Source organism: Panthera pardus, unplaced genomic scaffold, assembly GCF_024362965.1.
Source record: "Panthera pardus isolate Hobbes unplaced genomic scaffold, ASM2436296v1 HiC_scaffold_18, whole genome shotgun sequence".
NCBI classification, from domain to species: domain Eukaryota; kingdom Metazoa; phylum Chordata; class Mammalia; order Carnivora; family Felidae; genus Panthera; species Panthera pardus.
Genome location: NW_026526743.1, coordinates 11,785,218 through 11,803,599, shown reverse-complemented (window position 1 = coordinate 11,803,599; position 18,382 = coordinate 11,785,218). Strand labels below are relative to the sequence as shown.

Below are 18,382 nucleotides of genomic sequence, written 5' to 3'. Positions count from 1 at the left end.
CTAAAGAGTACCTTCAGACAGTGGTGGCTTTGGAAGGAAATATTTTCTAGGTGACGTTGGACATAAACTTGTCCTTTATTTTCACAGAGGGGCAGAAGGATCTGTCTCAGCACTACATTCTCTCAAGTGACTTCTAGGCCAATACACTTTGCCCCAGGATTCTGAGGTGGGTGGAGCTAAGAATGATGTCTCCAAAGTGCCTTGGACTCTGCTCTTTCCTCTGGTGGGCCCTGTAACTCCTGCTAAATTCCTTTCTTGTTGCCATGAATAGACGGGAGCAATAAAAAGGAAAAACAACTCCAGAAAAAAAAATAATTCATGGAAACTGTTATGCAGGCATTCCAGAAAGATATATAGTCCCAGTACATGAATTCATGTTGTTCGTCATTCACATTGTATGTTCTCACCTCATGGTCTACCAAGTGGGTCCAAGGGACTTTGGCGCAGACACAAGTGGAGAATCCAATACAGTCACAGGAACCGCCTTTCCCCTAGACTTTCTCGTAAGCAGCATTCTTATCCTGGTGAGACAAAAGCCACATTCACCATTCTCATCCTGGTGAATACGTTTGTCACCTTTTGTTCTCTTTTATCTTTCGGAATATGAACCTCCACCATGGTCTGATGAATAGCTCTACACTGATTTCTTCAGGCTCCCTGACATTCATCCCTTTGTGCTCATTGGTAGTGACACCCAGGTCTCTCAGTTATACTTTGCCGGCTCGGCAAGAAAAACATATGTTCCAAGTGTAGTTTCTGGGCTCTAAGTTCTCTCTAGGACATCTCACCATTTCTTTAAATAAACTTTACATGTTTGTAGGCTCAGATTTTATGTCATTTAATCTGAGAAACTTTGACTCAAAGGTGAATAACAAAGATCATAACTCTGTTCTATATTGCTTATATTGTGGAAAACATGAATGCCACTCATTCAAAAGTAATTTTCTAAAATTGTATGATGTTGTTCACTAGAGACTCAGGTAATTTTATGATCTAACAGTGGGAATGTTCAGAATATAGGAGTTGAGAGTATAAAACCACTTCTGATTAGAAATTTATGCTGACATTTAAAAGATTCTAATTAACAAAGCATAGTGGCAGGGGAGGGGGTGTTTCAATTGGAGAAAAAAAGACCTGGGAATACTCTGAGATGGAAAGGCACATGGAATTCAAAAGACTGAAGGAAGATCAATGGGTGTTTAGTACAATGTATGATGGGGACTGTGGTGAGAAAAGCAGCATAGAAAGTGGGTGAGGCTTTTTCTACGAGGTATCAGAGGATACCTGAACTGTAAGAATGATTAGAACTTTGGGTAAGGGAAATAATGGGTTTGTGAGGGATTAATCAGATGGGATCAATAGTATTGTTAATGATAACATTTTAAGTATCCAAATAAATGTATTAAACTTTACATTTTAGCACCTTTTAATATTTGTTTTAATTGAAAGGTTTTTGTTTTAAATAGTTCTTATAAGTGCATTTACAGTATGAAGCTTTTGGAAATTGTTTTTATAAAAGTCAATTTTAGTAATTATTGTGAGCCATTGGCACCTGGATGATACTTTCAAAAAGTTGCTCTTTTTCTCTTTATTACATATCGTTAGTAAGCCATTTACCTTTCATTACCACTAAAACGTTTATTAATGTAATATTAATATTTGAAATCCTAAGCCAGAATGTGTATTTGGAGAAAGAGCATTCATAGAGGCAATTAAGGTAAAATGACATCATAAGGATGGGGCACTACTTCATTAGGACTGATTTCTTTATAAGAATAGACACCAGGAGTATGGTCACAGAGAGGAAAAGGCCCTGTGAGGGCACAGCAAGATGGCCATCCACAAGCCAAGGAGAGAGGCCTTAGGAGAAACCTTCATCTTCAACTTCCAGCATCCAGAGCGGTGAGAAAATAAATTTCTGTTCAAGCTGCTTCAGTCCATACTCTTTTGTTATGACAGTCCTAGTAGGCTACCACAATTGTCATTTAATGTGTTCTTCTCACCAAAAAAATAAATAAGCTGGACATCCAAAAAGATACAGTTAGGGGACACAATTGTCACAATTCTAAAAAGGCTACACCTGCCCTGGCTGGCTCAGTCAGTGGAGCATGTGACTCTTGATCTCATGAGGCTGTGGTTCCAGCCCCACCTTGGGTGTACAGATTACTTAAATTTTTTTTTTTAAAAGTAAGGCTACACAATTATAAATTAGCTTTTACAAAATATAGAGGGTTTAGTATAGAGCTTTTACAATTTTACTTCCACTTCTGTTGATTTTTGCTTCCACTTCTCAAAATCACTTATGATACAGGTAAGGGAGAAGTTTTCTGTGGGAGCCAGAAACAATTCCTCTTTGTCCACCTGTGTCAGGGTGGTGTAATATGCCTTTTCTTGCTTTTCTGTGATGGCCCTGTGTGGAGTCTTTTTTCTTCTTCCTGACAAACACACACACAAAACGGAGTAATGCTTCAGGCCATATACATTTGAGGAAAAATACCGTAATGTTTCCAGCTATGTGTGAACTCTTTTATGTTTTAATGATGTATGGAATCAGATGCCATTTTAAAAATTTGCTTCTTTAATGAGAGCAAGTGAGCACATGTGAACGAGCCAGGGAGGGGCAGAGGGAGAATCTCAAGTAGGCTCCATACATACTGCGGACCCAGGAGTGGGGCTCGATTTCACCACCCTGAGACCATGACCTGAGCTGAAATCAAGAGTGGGCCGCTTAACCCACTGAGCCAGCCAGAAGCTCAGCCGGGCGCTCCTAAAATTAATATTATTTGAGATGCGCCCAAATCCTCAATCCAAATGGCATCTCTGGCACCTGGATGGCTCATTTGGTAGAGCATCCCACTCTCGATCCCAGGGTCGTGAGTTCAAGCCCCACGTTGGGCATGGAGCCCGTTTAAAATAATATTTTTATCCTCAGGGAACAGGCTGAGCTTTATGGAGTCGAAATAATGTCTCTAAGCCACGTTTAACAATGAGCAAAAACCCCTTCTCCCCACTGACTCTGAAGCGTCACTAGCCTTGCCTGCGTGCCGCGTGGCCCACCTGCTGGTAGACACTGCGGACCCTGTGCTACTACTACATTTCCCAGAAGATCCTGCGCTGGGCGGCCGCAGTCAGGAGCCAATGAGGGGCCATTTCCGTGCGTTCGCGTCGTCTCGGGGCGGGACTTCCGGGCCCGTCATCCTGGTCCTTTTGGCACGTTCTTTCACACGGATTCCGGAGCTCCGGGTTGGGACTGTGGATGACTGACCGAGAAAGGGCCGGAGGAGGCGCCGTACGCGGCGCGCCGACCGGGGTTCACGGCTCGGCGACGCCGCCCGTGCTGCCCCGCACCGGGGCCGGGACAGGCACCGCCCGCCCGGGTGTCCGCTCCGCCCACAGAGTCCGATGGCGGCGGCCGCGCGCAGGGACACGGCTGAGGTAAACGCGCGGCACCCGGACCCTCCTCTCCCCGCCCCCACCCCCGACCCTCAGGCCCGAGCGCGGGGCGCTTGCTTGCGTCCCTGCGGCCCCGGTCCCGGTGTCCGGGCCCGGGAGGCGCTCGTGGGCGGGGGCCCAGTGTCTGAGCGCCGGCCTGAGGGGTTGCGGGAGCGGGGAGGGGTCGGCTGGTGCCGGGCTGCAGGGGGCGCCGAGGGGGAGGAATCGGGGGGGTGTGGGGTCCGCCCTCTGCCCTCGGGGAACAGAGGGTGTGCGGCGGGGGCACTGGCGGGCTGGAGGGGTTGCCCCTTCATGTGAGGACTCTAGCGCCAGGGAGAGTTCTGGGCTAGCAGAGGGGGGAGGGTTTGGTCCTAGCAGCTGAAGCTACGGAAGCTCCATCAACTGGGATGGGGACGTTGGCGGTGGGCTCATTTTCACTGTGAATGTCTTAAGTTTTTCGGCCCTGTTAAGAGTGTGAGGAGTTTCAGAGAACTGAGTGAAAGCGTCAAATGGGCCACTGGACACTCAGGTCTGGAATCTGGGAGAGATCCAGGATGGAGACATCCAAGAGTTCTGGCTATTGTGTGGACCAGGTGGAGCTTTGGATCGCATATAGGAGGGGTGAGAGGCAGGTGGTGGTAGCGTGGTGGCAGTGCTGTTGGTGGGCTGGAAAGAAGAGGGTGCCTGCTGAAGGAGAAGTGTGATAGCGGGAACAGTGTGGGAGAGAAGACGATCTGGCAGGTGGCCAAGACTTCCCTGGGAGGAGTGGACGGGAGACGGCTGCAGAGGCAGAACTAGTCGTTGAGTCAGGATGACAGTGAGGCCTGTTTATTCGCTACCGTGAAGATTCACCAGAATTGTGGTGAGGTTTTATGGCATCTGTGGTGTTTTAGTCTTCCTGGTGGATAAGGTCTGGGGCAAATCTGTTCATTTGTGAGGGTCACTGTGCCTGGCATGGAGACCAGTGGGGTTTTGATGCACTTCCCCCCCCCCCCCCCCCCGGTTTATTTATTTTGGGAGAGAGCACAAGCAGGGCAGGGGCAGAGAGAGAGAATGGCAAGCAGGCTCTGAAATGTCAGCGCAGAGCCCGATATGGGGGTCAATCTCATGACTGTGAGATATGAGCTGAAATCAAAAGTCGGACGCTTAAGAGACTGAGCCACTCAGGGGCGCCTGGGTGGCTCAGTCGGTTGAGCGGCTGACTTCGGCTCAGGTCATGATCTCGCGGTCCGTGAGTTCGAGCCCCGCATCGGGCTCTGTGCTGACAGCTCAGAGCCTGGAGCCTGTTTCAGATTCTGTGTCTCCCTCTCTCTGACCCTCCCCCGTTCATGCTCTGTCTCAAAAATAAATAAACGTTTAAAAAAATTAAAAAAAAAAAAAAAAAAAAAGAGACTGAGCCACTCAGGTGCCCCTTGATGCACTTCTAATGAAAGTTAAGTGGAGAAAGGAGGGTTGCTGCTGCTATGGGGACAGCAAGGGCAGCACAGAAGTAGAAGAGGGTCATGAGATTCACTTGTGGTTCTGGGTGACTAATACTGAAGCAGAGATCCCAGGCAGAGAGATGGGCAGGCCTTCAAAGCAGCACTTGGGGTTTCTTTGTCATTGGGATCCCATCAAAGGACAGGGGTTATACCAGATCATGTTTGAAACTTTCAAGCACACTGGATGCGGTGTGCCCAGTACGTGGGTGAGTCCAGGGAGATGCCTGTGGTGCGGGGCAGGGAGATGGTAGAGCTTGGGAGTGCATTTGAGGGATCCGTAGATGTGAGAGGGGTCTACTGAATGATGTACACATTAAGAGTAAGTATGAGCTGAGAGCCCTCCGGCCCTGGGATTGGGGACCCTGGGGTGAAGCATGAGCCCAAGTGGCCGTATCTTGTATGTATGATCTGTGAGATGTAGGAGAAATGCTTGGTAAGAGGGATGGGGCCCTGAGGGCCAGTCCCAGAGCTTCCTTGACATCATGTGCACTGCTGCGTGTTGTTGCTGAGAACTGCTGTCAGTGGCGCTGGGGCCCGGGACCTCCTCTAGGGTGGGGAGTTCTGGAGGAGGATGGATGTGGAGTAGATGTGTAGGAGGTGGATTGTGGGTTCTCAGAGAAAGAGTGTTCATGGTTTCATCTGTCCTGTTCTTGACAGGGTGGTGTGACCTTTGAGGATGTCGCCGTGTACTTCTCCCAGGAGGAGTGGAAGCTCCTTGATGAGGCTCAGAAACGCTTGTACCACGATGTGATGCTGGAGACCTTTGCACTTATATCCTCACTGGGTAAGACCCTCCCCAGTGATGTGGACTAGGTTTTGCACTTCACCATCCATAACCCTCTTTTCCTTTTTTTTTTTTTTTTTCCTTGTCCCTCTTGCCCCCGGGGTCTTCTCTGTCCTTTTCAACATATAGATCATAGGTACAGCTGGCTATCCCCGTTTCCTGGATAGTTGCTGTCCTAGGTAGGGCTGTGTTTTTGCGCTGCCCTCTTCTCTCCCCACAGTCCCAGCACTGTCCCTACTGAACTTTTACAAGAAGGATTTGATTTCAGTAGTTGTGCAGTAAGGCTAATGGATGGCATCTTGTTTGTCCTCTCCCTGGCCAGTTCATCTCTCTAGGTCCATGGCTCTTCTGTGTCCTTGGTTTTGTTTGCTTATTTAATCTGAGATTTCATTGTGCTTGCCTGTGCTGGAATTGCAGGCATTATCATGACCATTATTTACATGGACCATGGACTGTCTTTCAAGACCATCCCGGTTCTATTTATAGTGTTCAGACTTCTTTTTTCTTTTTCTTGTTTGCCAGCTTTATTGAAGTATCATTGACCAATAATTTTGTATATATCTATATTTATAATGTATAGTGTTATGACCTTGATATTCATGTATATTATGAAATGGTTACTACAATTGATTTCATATCATCACTTTACATATTTTTTGTGAGTATAAGAACCCTTAAGATCTATTCTCTTAGCAAATTCAAGTGTACAACACAGCATTATTAGTGATAATCACCACGGTGCATATTAGATTCACAGAATTTGATGAGTTTGTAACAGACCAACATCTCCCTGTTTCCCATAGCCTCCAGCCCCTGGCATTCTACTCTTTGTTTCCTTCCTTCCTTCCTTCCTTCCTCCCTCCCTTCCTTCCTTCCTTCCTTCCTTCCTTTCTTTTTTTGATTCCACATAGAAGTGATACCATATAGTATTTGTCTTTCTCTGTCTGACTTATTTCACTTTGCATTATGCTCTCCAAGTTTATTCATGTTGTCATAAATGCATGATTTCCTTTTTTATGGCTGAACAATACTCCATTGTATATATATACACCAGGGTTTATTTATCCATTCATCCATAGATACTTACCTTGTTCTCATACCTTGGCTGTTGTGAACAGTGCTGCAATAAATACAGGAGTACAAATACCTCTTTGAGATGCTCAGTTTTTTTAAGGTTTTATTTTTTAAAGTAATCTCTATACCCAAAGTGAGGCTTGAACTCACAACCCTGAGATCAAGAATCTCATGCTCTTCTGACTGAAACAGGCACTGCTATTTTTTTTGTAATTTTTTTTTAACGTTTTTATTTATTTTTGAGAGAGAGTGTGCTAGCAAGGGAGGGGCAAAGAGAGAGGGAGACACAGAATCTGAAGCAGGCTCCAGGCTCTGTGCCCGGATGCAGAGCTCGTACCCATGAACCTTGAGATCATGACCTAGCCAAAGTTGGACACTTAACGGACTGAGCCACCCAGGCGCCCCTGGTGCTGCTATTTTTAATTTTTGAAAGCTCTTCCATTCTGTACCGATGTGTGTACCAATTTATCTTACCAACTGTGATGATTTCCTTTTTTTCACATTCCTTACCAACACTTGTTCTCTCTTGCATTTTGATAAAAGCTATCCTAATAGGTGTGAGGTGATTTTTCATTGTAACTAAGATTTGCATTTTTCTGATGTTAGTGATGTTGAGCACCTTTTCATGTACCTGTGGGCCATTTATATGTCTTTGGATAGATGTTTATTCAGGTCCTTTGCTCCTTTTTAATTGGGTTATTTGGGTTTTGTTGTTGAGTTTTATGAGTTCTTTATATATTCTGGATATTAATCTCTTGGCAGATATTTTCTCTTATTTCTTAGGTTGTCTTTTCATTTTGTTGATTATTTCCATTGCTATGAAGAAGTTTTTGGTTTGATACAGTTCCACTTATTTATTTTTGCTTTTGTTGCCTTTGCTGTTGGTGTCCTATCCAAAAAATCATTGGCAACACAAATGTCAAGGAGCTTTTTCTGTATGTTTTCTTCTAAAACTTCTATAATTTTAGGTCTTATGTTTTAAGTTTTTAAAAAAACCCAATTCAAGTTAATTTTTGTGAGTGGTGTAAAATACAGGTCCAGTGTTTTTGTTGTTGTTGTTGTATTTGGTAGCCTTAGGGTTTATTAAGCTGTGCCTTAGTATAGATAGGCACTGGGGCTTGCCCATGGTGCTCTTAACATGGAAAACCCAGGTGTTCTGCCAATTCTTCTTGAGCACTGACAACAGGAAATTGACAGCTAAATAGATGTTGTCCACAAGGTCCTCATCTGTCATCTTCACATGGCCAGTGGCCACTGTCCGACACAGCATTTTCTTCATCTGGAATTTGATTGTGAACTTCATCCACGTAGGCCACGTGTTCTCATTATGGGTCAGCAAGGAAGGGAACTTATCAGCCTTACTCAGGCCTGGGCCCAGGATTTGTGGAATCTGCTTGATCAGAGATTCTGAAAGCAAAAAGGCATCATAGTTCTTGGCCAGCTTCTTGACTGATTTTTTTATTCTTGTTGAGTTTCTTCAGTGCCTCAATATCCATGTAGGGAATATCCACAGCCTTGGCCTCATCACAGTGCTGCTGGCACCCAAATTACATATGGAGAACTTGGGTTGGGGAGTGGACAAAAGCCCGCAATGTCCACATTCACCGACAGCTAGTCTGGCTTCTCAAACCAGCTAGCAGGCTTGGCCAAAGTCTCCCCATGCCTCCCATCTTATTTTAAGACCCAAGGTGGAGGTCTTTTTTCTTTTTCCATGTGGATATCTATTTATTGAAGAGACTGTCCTTTCCTCATTATGCATACTTGGTGTCTTTATCAAAGATTAGTTGACCCATGTGTGCAAAGGTTTATCTCTGGGCTCTCTATTCTGTTTCATTGGTCTGTTTTTATGCTAGTACCATACTGTTATAATTACTATAGCTTTGGAATATTTTGAAATCAAGAAGTGTGATGTCTCCAGCTTTGCTCTTTTTTCTCAAGATTGCTTTGGCTATTTGGAGTTTTCTGTGGTTCCATATGAATTTTACAATTGTTTTTTCTATTTCTGTGAAAAATGTTATTGGATTTTGTTATGGATTGCATTAAATCTGTAGATTGCTTTGGGTAGATTGCTGTGGTAAAATGGACATTTTAACTATTAATTCTTCCAGTCTGAGAACACAGGATGTTTTTCCATTTGTGTCTTCAATTTTTTTCATCAATTTCTTATAATTTTCAAGATACAGATCTTTCACCTTCTATGTTAAATTTATTTTGAATATTGTTTTCTTTTTGATGCTATTCTAAGTGGGATTGTTTTCTCCGTTTTTTTCCCCAGGTAGTTTATTATTGGTGTATATAAATACAATTTAGTTTTGTATGTTGATTTTTTTTTTAGTTCTACAACCTTACTGAATTCATTAATTGCTTCTAACAGTGCTTTGATGTATTCTTTGATTTTCTGTATGTTAGGTTGTATCACCTGCAAACAGACCATTTTACTTTCATTCCGATTTGGATGCCTTTTATTTTTTTTCTTTAATTACTTGGGGCTAGAACTTCTAGTTCTAGGTTGAATAAAAGTGAAGGTGGGGCACCTGGGTGGCTCAGTCAGTTGAATGTCCATCTCTTGGTTTCTGCTCAGGTCGTGATCTCATGGTTTGTGGGATTGGACCTTGCATCAGGCTCTGCACAGACAGTGCAGAGCCTGCTTGGGATTCATTCTCCTTCTCCCTCTCTCCCTCTCTCCCTCTCTCCCTCTCTCCCTCCCTCCCTCCCTCCCTCCCTCCTTCTCCCCCACTCACACTCTCTCAAAATAAATAAACATACTACATCTATTGATGTGATTATATGATTTTTACCTTTTAAACTCGTATTCCATTAAGGTGGTGTATTGCATTTATTGATATGCACATATTGAACTATCCTTGGATCCCAGGGATAAATCCTGATTGATTGTAGTGTATGATCCTTGTAATGTGCTTTTGGATTTGGATTTGGTTTGCAAGTATTTTTTTTTTCTTTTTTTGAAGAGTTTTGCATTCGTGTTCATTGGGGATATTGGCCTGTACTTTTATTCTCTTGTACTACCTTTGAGGTAATACTGGCCTCATAAAATGATTTTAGAAATGTTCCTTCAGTTTTTTGGAAGACTTTAAGAAGGATGGCGTTGATTCTTTACATATGTAGTGGAATTTCCAGTGATTCTGTCTGGTTCTGGGCTTTTCTTTGTTAGGAGATTTTTTTTTTTTTTAAGTTTATTTATTTATTTTGAGACACACAGAAAGAGAGCATGAGCAGGGGAGGGGCAGAGAAAGGGGGAGAGAGAGAATCCCAAGCAGGCTGTGTGCTGCCAGTGCAGAACCCAGTGTGGGGCTTGAACTCATGAAGTGTGAGATCATGACCTAATCCAAAATCAAGAGTCAGAAGCTTAACTGACTGATCACCCAGGCACCCCTGGGAGATTTTTTTTTTAATGTTTATTTATTTTTGAGAGAGAGCAAGCGGGAGAGTGGCAGAGAGGGAGACCGAGAATCCTAAACAGGCTCTGTGCTGTCAACACAGAGTCCGATGCAGGGCTTGAGCCCACGAACCGTGAGATCATGACCTGAGCCAAAATTAAGAGTCAGAAGATTAACTGACTGAGCCACCCATGTCCCCTGTTGGAAGATTTTTTATTACTGATTGACTCTCCTTACCAGTTATGAGTCTGTTCAGATTTTCTATTTCTTCAGTATTTAGTATTGTCAGGTTGTATGTTTCTGTGAATTTATCTGTTTCTTCTAGGTTAGCCAATTTGTTGTCATGTAATTGTTCACAGTAGTCTCTTTTGTTTGATTATATTCCTGCAGTATCACTTGTGATGTTTCCACTTTCATTTCTGGTTTTGTGTCTTCTCACATTTTTCTTAGTCTAACTAATGGTTTGTCAAATTGTTTATCATCTCAAAAACCCAACTGTTAGTTTCATTGGTCTTTCTATTTTTCTAGTTTCTGTTTCAATTATTTCTACTATAATTTTTATTCCTTCTTATAACTGATTTTCTTACATTCCATAAGTTTTAATGTATTGTGTTTCTATTTTCATTTGTTTGAATATAGTTCTTGATTTCTTCTTTGACCCATTGTTCAGGATAATGTTGTTTAAGTTCCACATATTTGTGATATTTTCCAGCTTTCCTTCTATTAATGATTTCTAGTTTCATACCACATAGTTGAAAAAGATCCCTGGTATGTTTTCAGTCTTCTTAAGTGTTAAGAATTTTTTTGTGATCTACATGTGAGAGAGTCCTAGACATGTTCCATGTGTACTTAACAAGATTGTACAGTTGGGGCGCCCGGGTGGCTCAGTCGGTTGAGTGTCCAACTTCGGCTCAGGTCATGATCTCACGGTTCGTGAGTTCAAGCCCCACATCAGGCTCTGTGCTGACAGCTCAGAGCCTGGAGCCTGCTTCTGATTCTGTGTCTCCCTCTCTCTGTGCCCCATCCCCACTCATGCTGTGTCTGTCTCTGTCTTAAAAATAAATAAAAAAAAAAAAAAACATTTAAAATTAAAAAAAAAGAAGAATGTACAGTTTATTGCTGCAGTTGGATGGCATCTTCTGTGTACGTCTGTTAGGTCTCTTTGGTATCAAGTGCAGTTCAAATCCAACATTTCCTTACTGATTTTCTGTCTGCATAGTCTGTTGATTGTTGATAATAGGATATTGAAGTCCCCTACTATTATAGCATTGCTGTCTATTTCTGCCTTCTGATCTGTATTTGCTTAATATATTTAAGTGCTTGGATATTGGGCACCTATATACTTGTAATTAATTGTTCTATCCTCTTGATAAATTAACTACTTTATCATTATACCAGACCTTGTGCTTTTTTGGTTTTTATTTGCATATTTGTAATTGGGTTGCCCTCTTCTAATAAAGTCAGCGTGTATTTCACTAGTGTTTCTTTGCGTTCAGGTTGCTGCTGTGGGGCAGAAGATGCGGAGGCACCCCTTGAACAGAGCATTTCTGTAGGTGTGTCACAGGCCAGCGTGCCCAAGGCAGCTCTGTCTTCCCGGAAGACCCATCCCTGTGAGATGTGTGGTCCGGTCTTGAGAGACGTTTTCCACTTGGCTGAGCACCAGGAGAAGCCAAGTAGCCAGAAACTATTCAAGTATGGGGCATGTGTGAAACAAATCTATTGCAGTGCAAACCTTCAAGAGCATGAGAAGCAGCACATGAGAGAAAAATCCTTCAGAAGCAGTGTGGACAGGGCCCCATTTGTGAAGAGCAGCAATTTCCATGATTCAGAAAAGCCCTTTACCTATAAGGAGGTTGAGAAGGACTTCCTGACCACCTCAGAACATCTCCAACAACAGGCAGCTCATACTGGAGAGAATAGAATCACCAAGTGTGGGATGACTTTTCAAAGCAAAGAAAGTCATTACACTTGGGAAGAATGCAGTAAAGCCTTTGGTCCCAAACACACACTTGTTCAAGACCAGGGTATCCACACTGGAAGACAGTGTTTTGTGTGCCCTGAATGTGGGAAAACATTCAGGTACAGATCTTCACTTGCTATTCACCAGAGAATCCACACTGGTGACAAGCTTCATGTGTGTAGTGACTGTGGTAAATCATTTGCGGGAAGCTCAACCCTCAGTCAACATCGAAGAATTCATACTGGACCAAGGCAGTACAAGTGCAGCAAATGTGGGAAATCTTTTAGCCAAAAATTTGTCCTCCCTTATCCTCAGAGAAGTCACACTGGAGAAAATTGTTACGTGTGTCGTGGCTGTGCTCAATCTGTTAGTCAGAGCTCCATCATTATTCGACAACGTACAATTCACACTGGAGAAATGAGTTATGAGTGCACTGAATGTGAGAAATCGTTTCGACGAAAATCAGATCTCATTGAACACTGGAGAGTACACACAGGAGAAAGGCCTTATGAATGTAGTGAATGTGGGAAATCTTTTACTTCTAGCTCTGCCCTCCGTTATCATCAGAGAATTCATACTGGAGAAAAACCTTATAAATGTAGTGAATGTGGAAAGTCTTTTACCTCTAGCTCTGGCCTCCGTTACCATCAGAGAATTCACACAGGAGAAAGGCCATATGAGTGTAATGATTGTGGGAAATCTTTTACCCAAATAAATCACCTCATTATACACCGAAGAGTTCACACAGGAGAAAGGCCTTACGAATGCAGTGAATGTGGGAAATCATTTAGCCACAAATCTTACCTCTCTCAACACCAGAGAGTTCACACAGGAGAAAGGCCTTATGAATGTAGTGAATGTGGAAAATCCTTTACCTCTGGCTCTGCCCTCTGTTATCATCAGAGAGTTCACACTGGAGAAAAACCTTATGAGTGTAGTGAATGTGGGAAATCTTTTACCAATGGACCGATACTTATTCGACACCGTAGAGTTCACACGGGAGAAAGGCCTTACGAGTGCAATGAATGTGGGAAATCCTTTACCCAAAGAAATCACCTCAATATACACCAGAGAGTTCACACAGGAGAAAGGCCTTACGAGTGCAAGGAATGTGGAAAATCCTTTACCTCTGGCTCTGCCCTCCGTTATCATCAAAAAGTTCACATTGGAGAAAGGCCTTACGAGTGCAAAGAATGTGAGAAGTCTTTTACCTCTGCCTCTGCTCTCCGTTGTCATCAAAGAGTTCACACAGGAGAAAGGCCTTTTGACTGCAGCGAATGTGGGAAATCTTTTAGGGATAGTTCCCAATTGAATCAACACCAGAGAGTTCACACTGGAGAAAAGCCTTACGAATGTAGTGACTGTGGGAGATCCTTTAGTCAGAACTCCTATCTCTCTAAACATCGGAGAGTCCACACTGGAGAAAGGCCTTACGAGTGCAGTGAATGTGGGAAATCTTTTACTTCCGTCTCTGCCCTTGGTTATCATCAGAGAGTTCACACTGGAGAAAGGCCTTATGAGTGTAGTGAATGTGGGAAATCTTTTACCAATAGCTCCATACTGATTCGACATCGCAGGGTTCACACAGGAGAAAGGCCTCATGAGTGCAGTGAATGTGGAAAATCCTTTACCCAAAGAATTCACCTCATTATTCACCGGAGAGTTCACACAGGAGAAAGGCCTTTTGAGTGCAGTGAATGTGGGAAATCTTTTACCTCTCGTTCTACCCTCCATTATCATCAGAGAGTTCACACAGGAGAGAGGCCTTATGACTGCAATGAATGTGGGAAATCTTTTAGCCGAAAATCAAACCTTTCTCAGCACCAGAGGGTTCACACCGGAGAAAGGCCTTAGATGGGTAAGAAGCATACAGTTCCTTGTTCGGTGTAATGATGCCAGAGGCAACTCTTTGTAAGGCACCATTTGCCTGAATTCAATCTACTGCATCTAAATGCCAGTAGTAGAGAGGTTTCTCATAAGTTTCAGCTATGTGGCTGAAGCGTGTGTGGCTATGTTGCAGTTTCTAAACTGCTGAGGGCTTTCTCCAGATACATTTCACTGCCAGTCTGTGGCCAAAGCTATTTACTCCTCCCCTGGCAAGTCTCTACATCATGCATCAGTCATCACCCCACTGTGCTCAGGGAAGCTGACCTCTGTTCTCATTGCTGGAGGAAATTAGGAGTAACCTGAGTCTCTGGGGGACCCACATTTCCTTCTTTTGACTAATTGGCATAGACCTGGCCAATGTTGTCCTAGAGAACATCAAATCAGTTCAGCTGGCAGCTTGCAGAGAAGGATGAGCATTTGCAGGGACATGGTCTCCAGAGACATTTGTGATTAATTTTTCCAGCTTCCAAAACACTCAAGAACTGCTAGCCCCTGTTGCTTTGGTTTGTGCAGTAACAAAGTCCATGTTTAAGTCCTTTTCAATCTTGTGTGTTTTATCTACCATGTGTGGTGGTTTATAAACATTTTGCGATCTACAAACATGAAGGGGTGAACAGCTTTCATTGGGGAGGGTCTCAAATTTCTGTGCCTCAAGGGGACAGTATGGTGGCAGAAATGAGCTTACCAGTTTTTGCCAAATTTGCACTGCCCGTGACCTAGGAAACACTGCATAGAGATCACCCTGAGGAGGGGCAGGTGTGAGAACCTCAGGTGCTTCTGCGAGCAGCATGATATTTTTTTTTTTCCATCGTTCACAGGGGATAGCACAGGGGATGTCAGCACTGTTGAGGGACACCTCTTTCCCAGGTCCTGCAAAGAGCCATGTGTCCTGATATCCTGTGTTTTGTCATTGACTGTAAGGCCATAAGGTTCAGGGGAAACCAGAACTGCTATAGAAACGCTGACTTAACAGGGAGTGGAGGAGACTGCAGCCAACTAGACAGAATGTGCCTCTTCTAAAAGTGTGCCCACATATACTCCTGCAGCAGAGGCTGTGCAGAGCTGGGGTGTGCGCAAGTCCATGGACCTCCGGGTGGATGGATCTGGTGTAGCTTACATCGTTGCCATTGGAAATAATTGAAAGGTTTTGTGGATTCCTGTAGCCTCTTAGTGATGTTCATCTCAAGACCACTGCTGCACAGGCAGGAAAACAGATCGAGAAAAGGGGGATCTGTAGTCCGGGGATGCGGCTCTTGTGACCCAGCCAGCAGTCCTCTTGACTCGTGGAGAGTCCTTCGTTGATCACTATATTTGCTTTCACAGCAAAACTAGCCTCTGCGGGGTGAGAATGTGTGTTGAATGTAGGGTTGCAAAACCTATTTTCCAAAAAGAGTTGGACAAACAGATTTTTTATCTTGAATTATTTAAGAAAGGTTTATTAAGGTATAATTACATGTAATAAACTGTACATATTGGAAATGTAGTCTTTAGTAAGTTTTGACCTACTTACAAACCTCAGAAAACATCGTGGTCTTATAGTGATCATATCGTTCATTGTATATTTACCTCATGTCCTTTATCTGCCTTCACAGCACTCCAAGTAACCATTGATTTACTTTCCATTAAAAAAAAAAAAAAACCTCTATTTTCTATGATTTATATAGTGGGAATCAAAGTTTTTTTTTTTTTTTTTTAAGTTTTTAAAATTTTATTTATTTTGAAAGAGAGCAAGGGAGGGAGAGAAACTCACGCAGGCGCTGCCCTGGCAGCACAGAGCATGATGTAGGGCTTGAACTCACGAACCATGAGGTCATGACCTGAGCCAAAATCAAGTTATATGCTTAACCAGCTGAGCCACCCAGGTGCCCCCCCCCCTTTTTTCCTACTTTTGTGTTGCATAAATAATTGTAGATGCATCAATGATATATAAGTAGGTGATCTTTTTTTTTTTAATTTGGCTGAGAAATATTCTTTTGAGTTATACCACTCTTAGTTTACCCATTAATTTGTTTACAGGCATTTGGGTATTTCTAATTTTTGCATATGGAAAATAAAGTTGGTATAAACATTCATGTGTAATTATTTATATGGATATGTGTTTCACTTATTTTTTGTCTGTAACTCAGAGTGGAAAGTCTGAATCGTAGGGTAAATGTTTAACGTAAAGAATTTAGCATATTGTGATGTAAATGGTATACCTTTTTGTACTCTTACCAGCAGTGTATGAGAGTTCCATTTCCTCCACATCCTAGTGAATTGTTTGGTTTGGTCATTCTTAATTTTAATCCTTTTTATAAGTTTATAGTGCAGTCTCAGTGTTTTAACTGCATTTTCCTGAGGAGTCATGATGAGCATTTTTTTCTGATGTGTATTTGCTATCTATATTTTTGCTAAACTGTTCATATCTTCTGCCTATTCTATGAACTTTGGTTATTTTCCTTTTACAAAAGGATGTGAAACAACAGATGTATGTTGGAATTTCATTTTGTGACTTTTACTTTGTGGGATAATTATTTTTAATACTGAAAGTATATGTTCTCATTGTTTTCAGTTTTTTAACGCTATGCATAATGGACACACATAAACACTTTTAATCTACACTAATATATTCTCCTTCACTTTCTAAAGTCCAGACATTTAATAATACAATAAAGCCTTGCTTTGTAGTGTCCACCCATTTTCCTGGTCTGTCATTATGGAGGTTGGTAGGTTGGAGCAGGACTCTCGGAGCACCAGGTGGACTCAGGATGGAGAAGATGTTTTTTGAGTCCTAAAGCCCAACAGAGAGGATATAAGGCACTGATCAGGATCCCTAAGCCCTGGGTTTGAATCCCAGATCCCCAGGACACATTCCCATCTTCTGTGGGCCTCAGGTTCCTCTTGTGTAAAAGGCGTGTAAGGTGTAGGCTGCTCCTGAGCGTTTGGAGGTCATTTGCTGTGCAATGGCACCTGTGGCCTATCTAGGCCTGAGCAACTCCAACTTCTGCCTGCAGTGGCACCCCTGGGCCGGGCAATGTTTCCCCAGTGCCCCAACAGCCCTCTATCCTTTGGTGTGTTTGAGAAAGAAATGGGGCCTTCCAGTACCTGCTAACCTGCCTGCAGGGGAAGCGGGGCTTCACCTGGGAATCTGGGCAACTCGTTATTGCTCCCGGAGTCTCAGCTCCCTGACTGACAGGGAGGCAGTGGTGGTGCTTACCTTGGCCCCTGTGAGAATTACTAAGACTCGCACCCTGAGCATTTATCAGTGTCAGGACTCGCGGGCTTGCATTGTGAGCATCTCTAATTATGGCAACCTGAGGAGGTGAGAATGATTTTTGTATGTCCAGAGAAGTCCAGGGTTGGAAAGATGGAGTTGGTTCCTCAAGGTCATATAACAGACAAGTGTCGGATTTGAGAGACTGGATTCAAACCTGAACAACTAGCTCCAGCCCTGGGTGTGTGTAACCCCCGTACCACAGTTCATGAAGCCCTCAGCCCAGGGCAGGTGCATAGCAAGGACCAAGGAGGTGCTGTTGCTGCTGCTGTTCTCCTTGGAATGGTCATGACTGTTTTCCCACTTGTCCTCTGCCCCCACTGTCCTCATGGGGAGGCCATTTTCATCTCCAGTGGCCTTCCCCAGGGAGGGCTTTTCTCTCAGTCACAGTAGCATTATGTACACGACTGCATTAGCCTCCTCCTTGAGCCCAGCACAGAGCTCAAACCTTAAGACACCTTGGTGATTCACGGTTGGGTCTCTCTATCTTTATCAGCAATGGAGTGATAAGCTCTGATCCCACTCACCAACCCAAAGGTCAATATGATGCCTTAGTTTGACTTTCAGGTGTTTATGACCTTCACTCTGGTGGGCTGGGCACAGCCCAGAGAATCTAGTACCTGGAGGTGATGCTGGAGACCTTTGGACTCCTGGTCTTGCTAGGTAAGGGCTCACCTCCCCAAGCATCATCTCTCTCCCTTGCTGCATCTCTGCTTTTCCCATAGGAGGAAACACTGAGCTCTGGAAAGAGCCAGGTCCCAATGCAGCCTCTGTCTCCCTAGCTGTGTGACCTTGACACACACACCTGGCGCAATGAAGGCCTGCCGGCAGCTGCTTCTGAGGGTCCGCCATCGGTTATCCTCTTGCTTCTCGGAGCCTGTAACACCGACATGGGACATGGAGAACAAAGTTGTACCAGCAGGCGAACACCAGGCCACTACGGCAGCAGGATGACAGCCAGGGGGTAAAGTTGGAGGTTATAAAATCGACAAATATTGGCCATCGCTTGCCTTAGAGAGGGTTTGGGAAATCAGAAGAGCACAAGGGAGACTGCAAGGGGTAGTGGAACAGGGATAGAATCAGGTGGCAGAAGCCCCAGGCCCTCCCTGCCCT

The 18,382-nt window shown here is 43.8% G+C and overlaps 1 protein-coding gene and 1 pseudogene across 4 annotated transcripts in view; one reads left to right on the top strand and one right to left on the bottom strand.

The window, feature by feature from the left end:
- Window positions 1-18,382, top strand: part of LOC109260430 (zinc finger protein 671) — a 226,377-nt gene that overhangs the window by 177,963 nt on the left and 30,032 nt on the right. Inside the window, exons 1-3 of one of the 4 annotated variants that reach the window (XM_019439479.2) lie at window positions 1,506-3,435; window positions 5,571-5,697; window positions 11,666-16,687. The exons of 2 other annotated variants lie outside the window; for them this stretch is intronic. In XM_019439479.2, coding sequence (XP_019295024.2) covers window positions 3,403-3,435; window positions 5,571-5,697; window positions 11,666-13,983 — 2,478 coding nt within the window. In that variant the 5' untranslated portion in view covers window positions 1,506-3,402 and the 3' untranslated portion in view covers window positions 13,984-16,687. Of the gene's footprint in view, window positions 1-1,505; window positions 3,436-5,570; window positions 5,698-11,665; window positions 16,688-18,382 lie in introns of those variants that run through there. One more of the 4 variants, XM_019439478.2, reaches the window with a different exon arrangement.
- Window positions 7,778-9,205, bottom strand: LOC109260979 (60S ribosomal protein L10a-like; annotated as a pseudogene).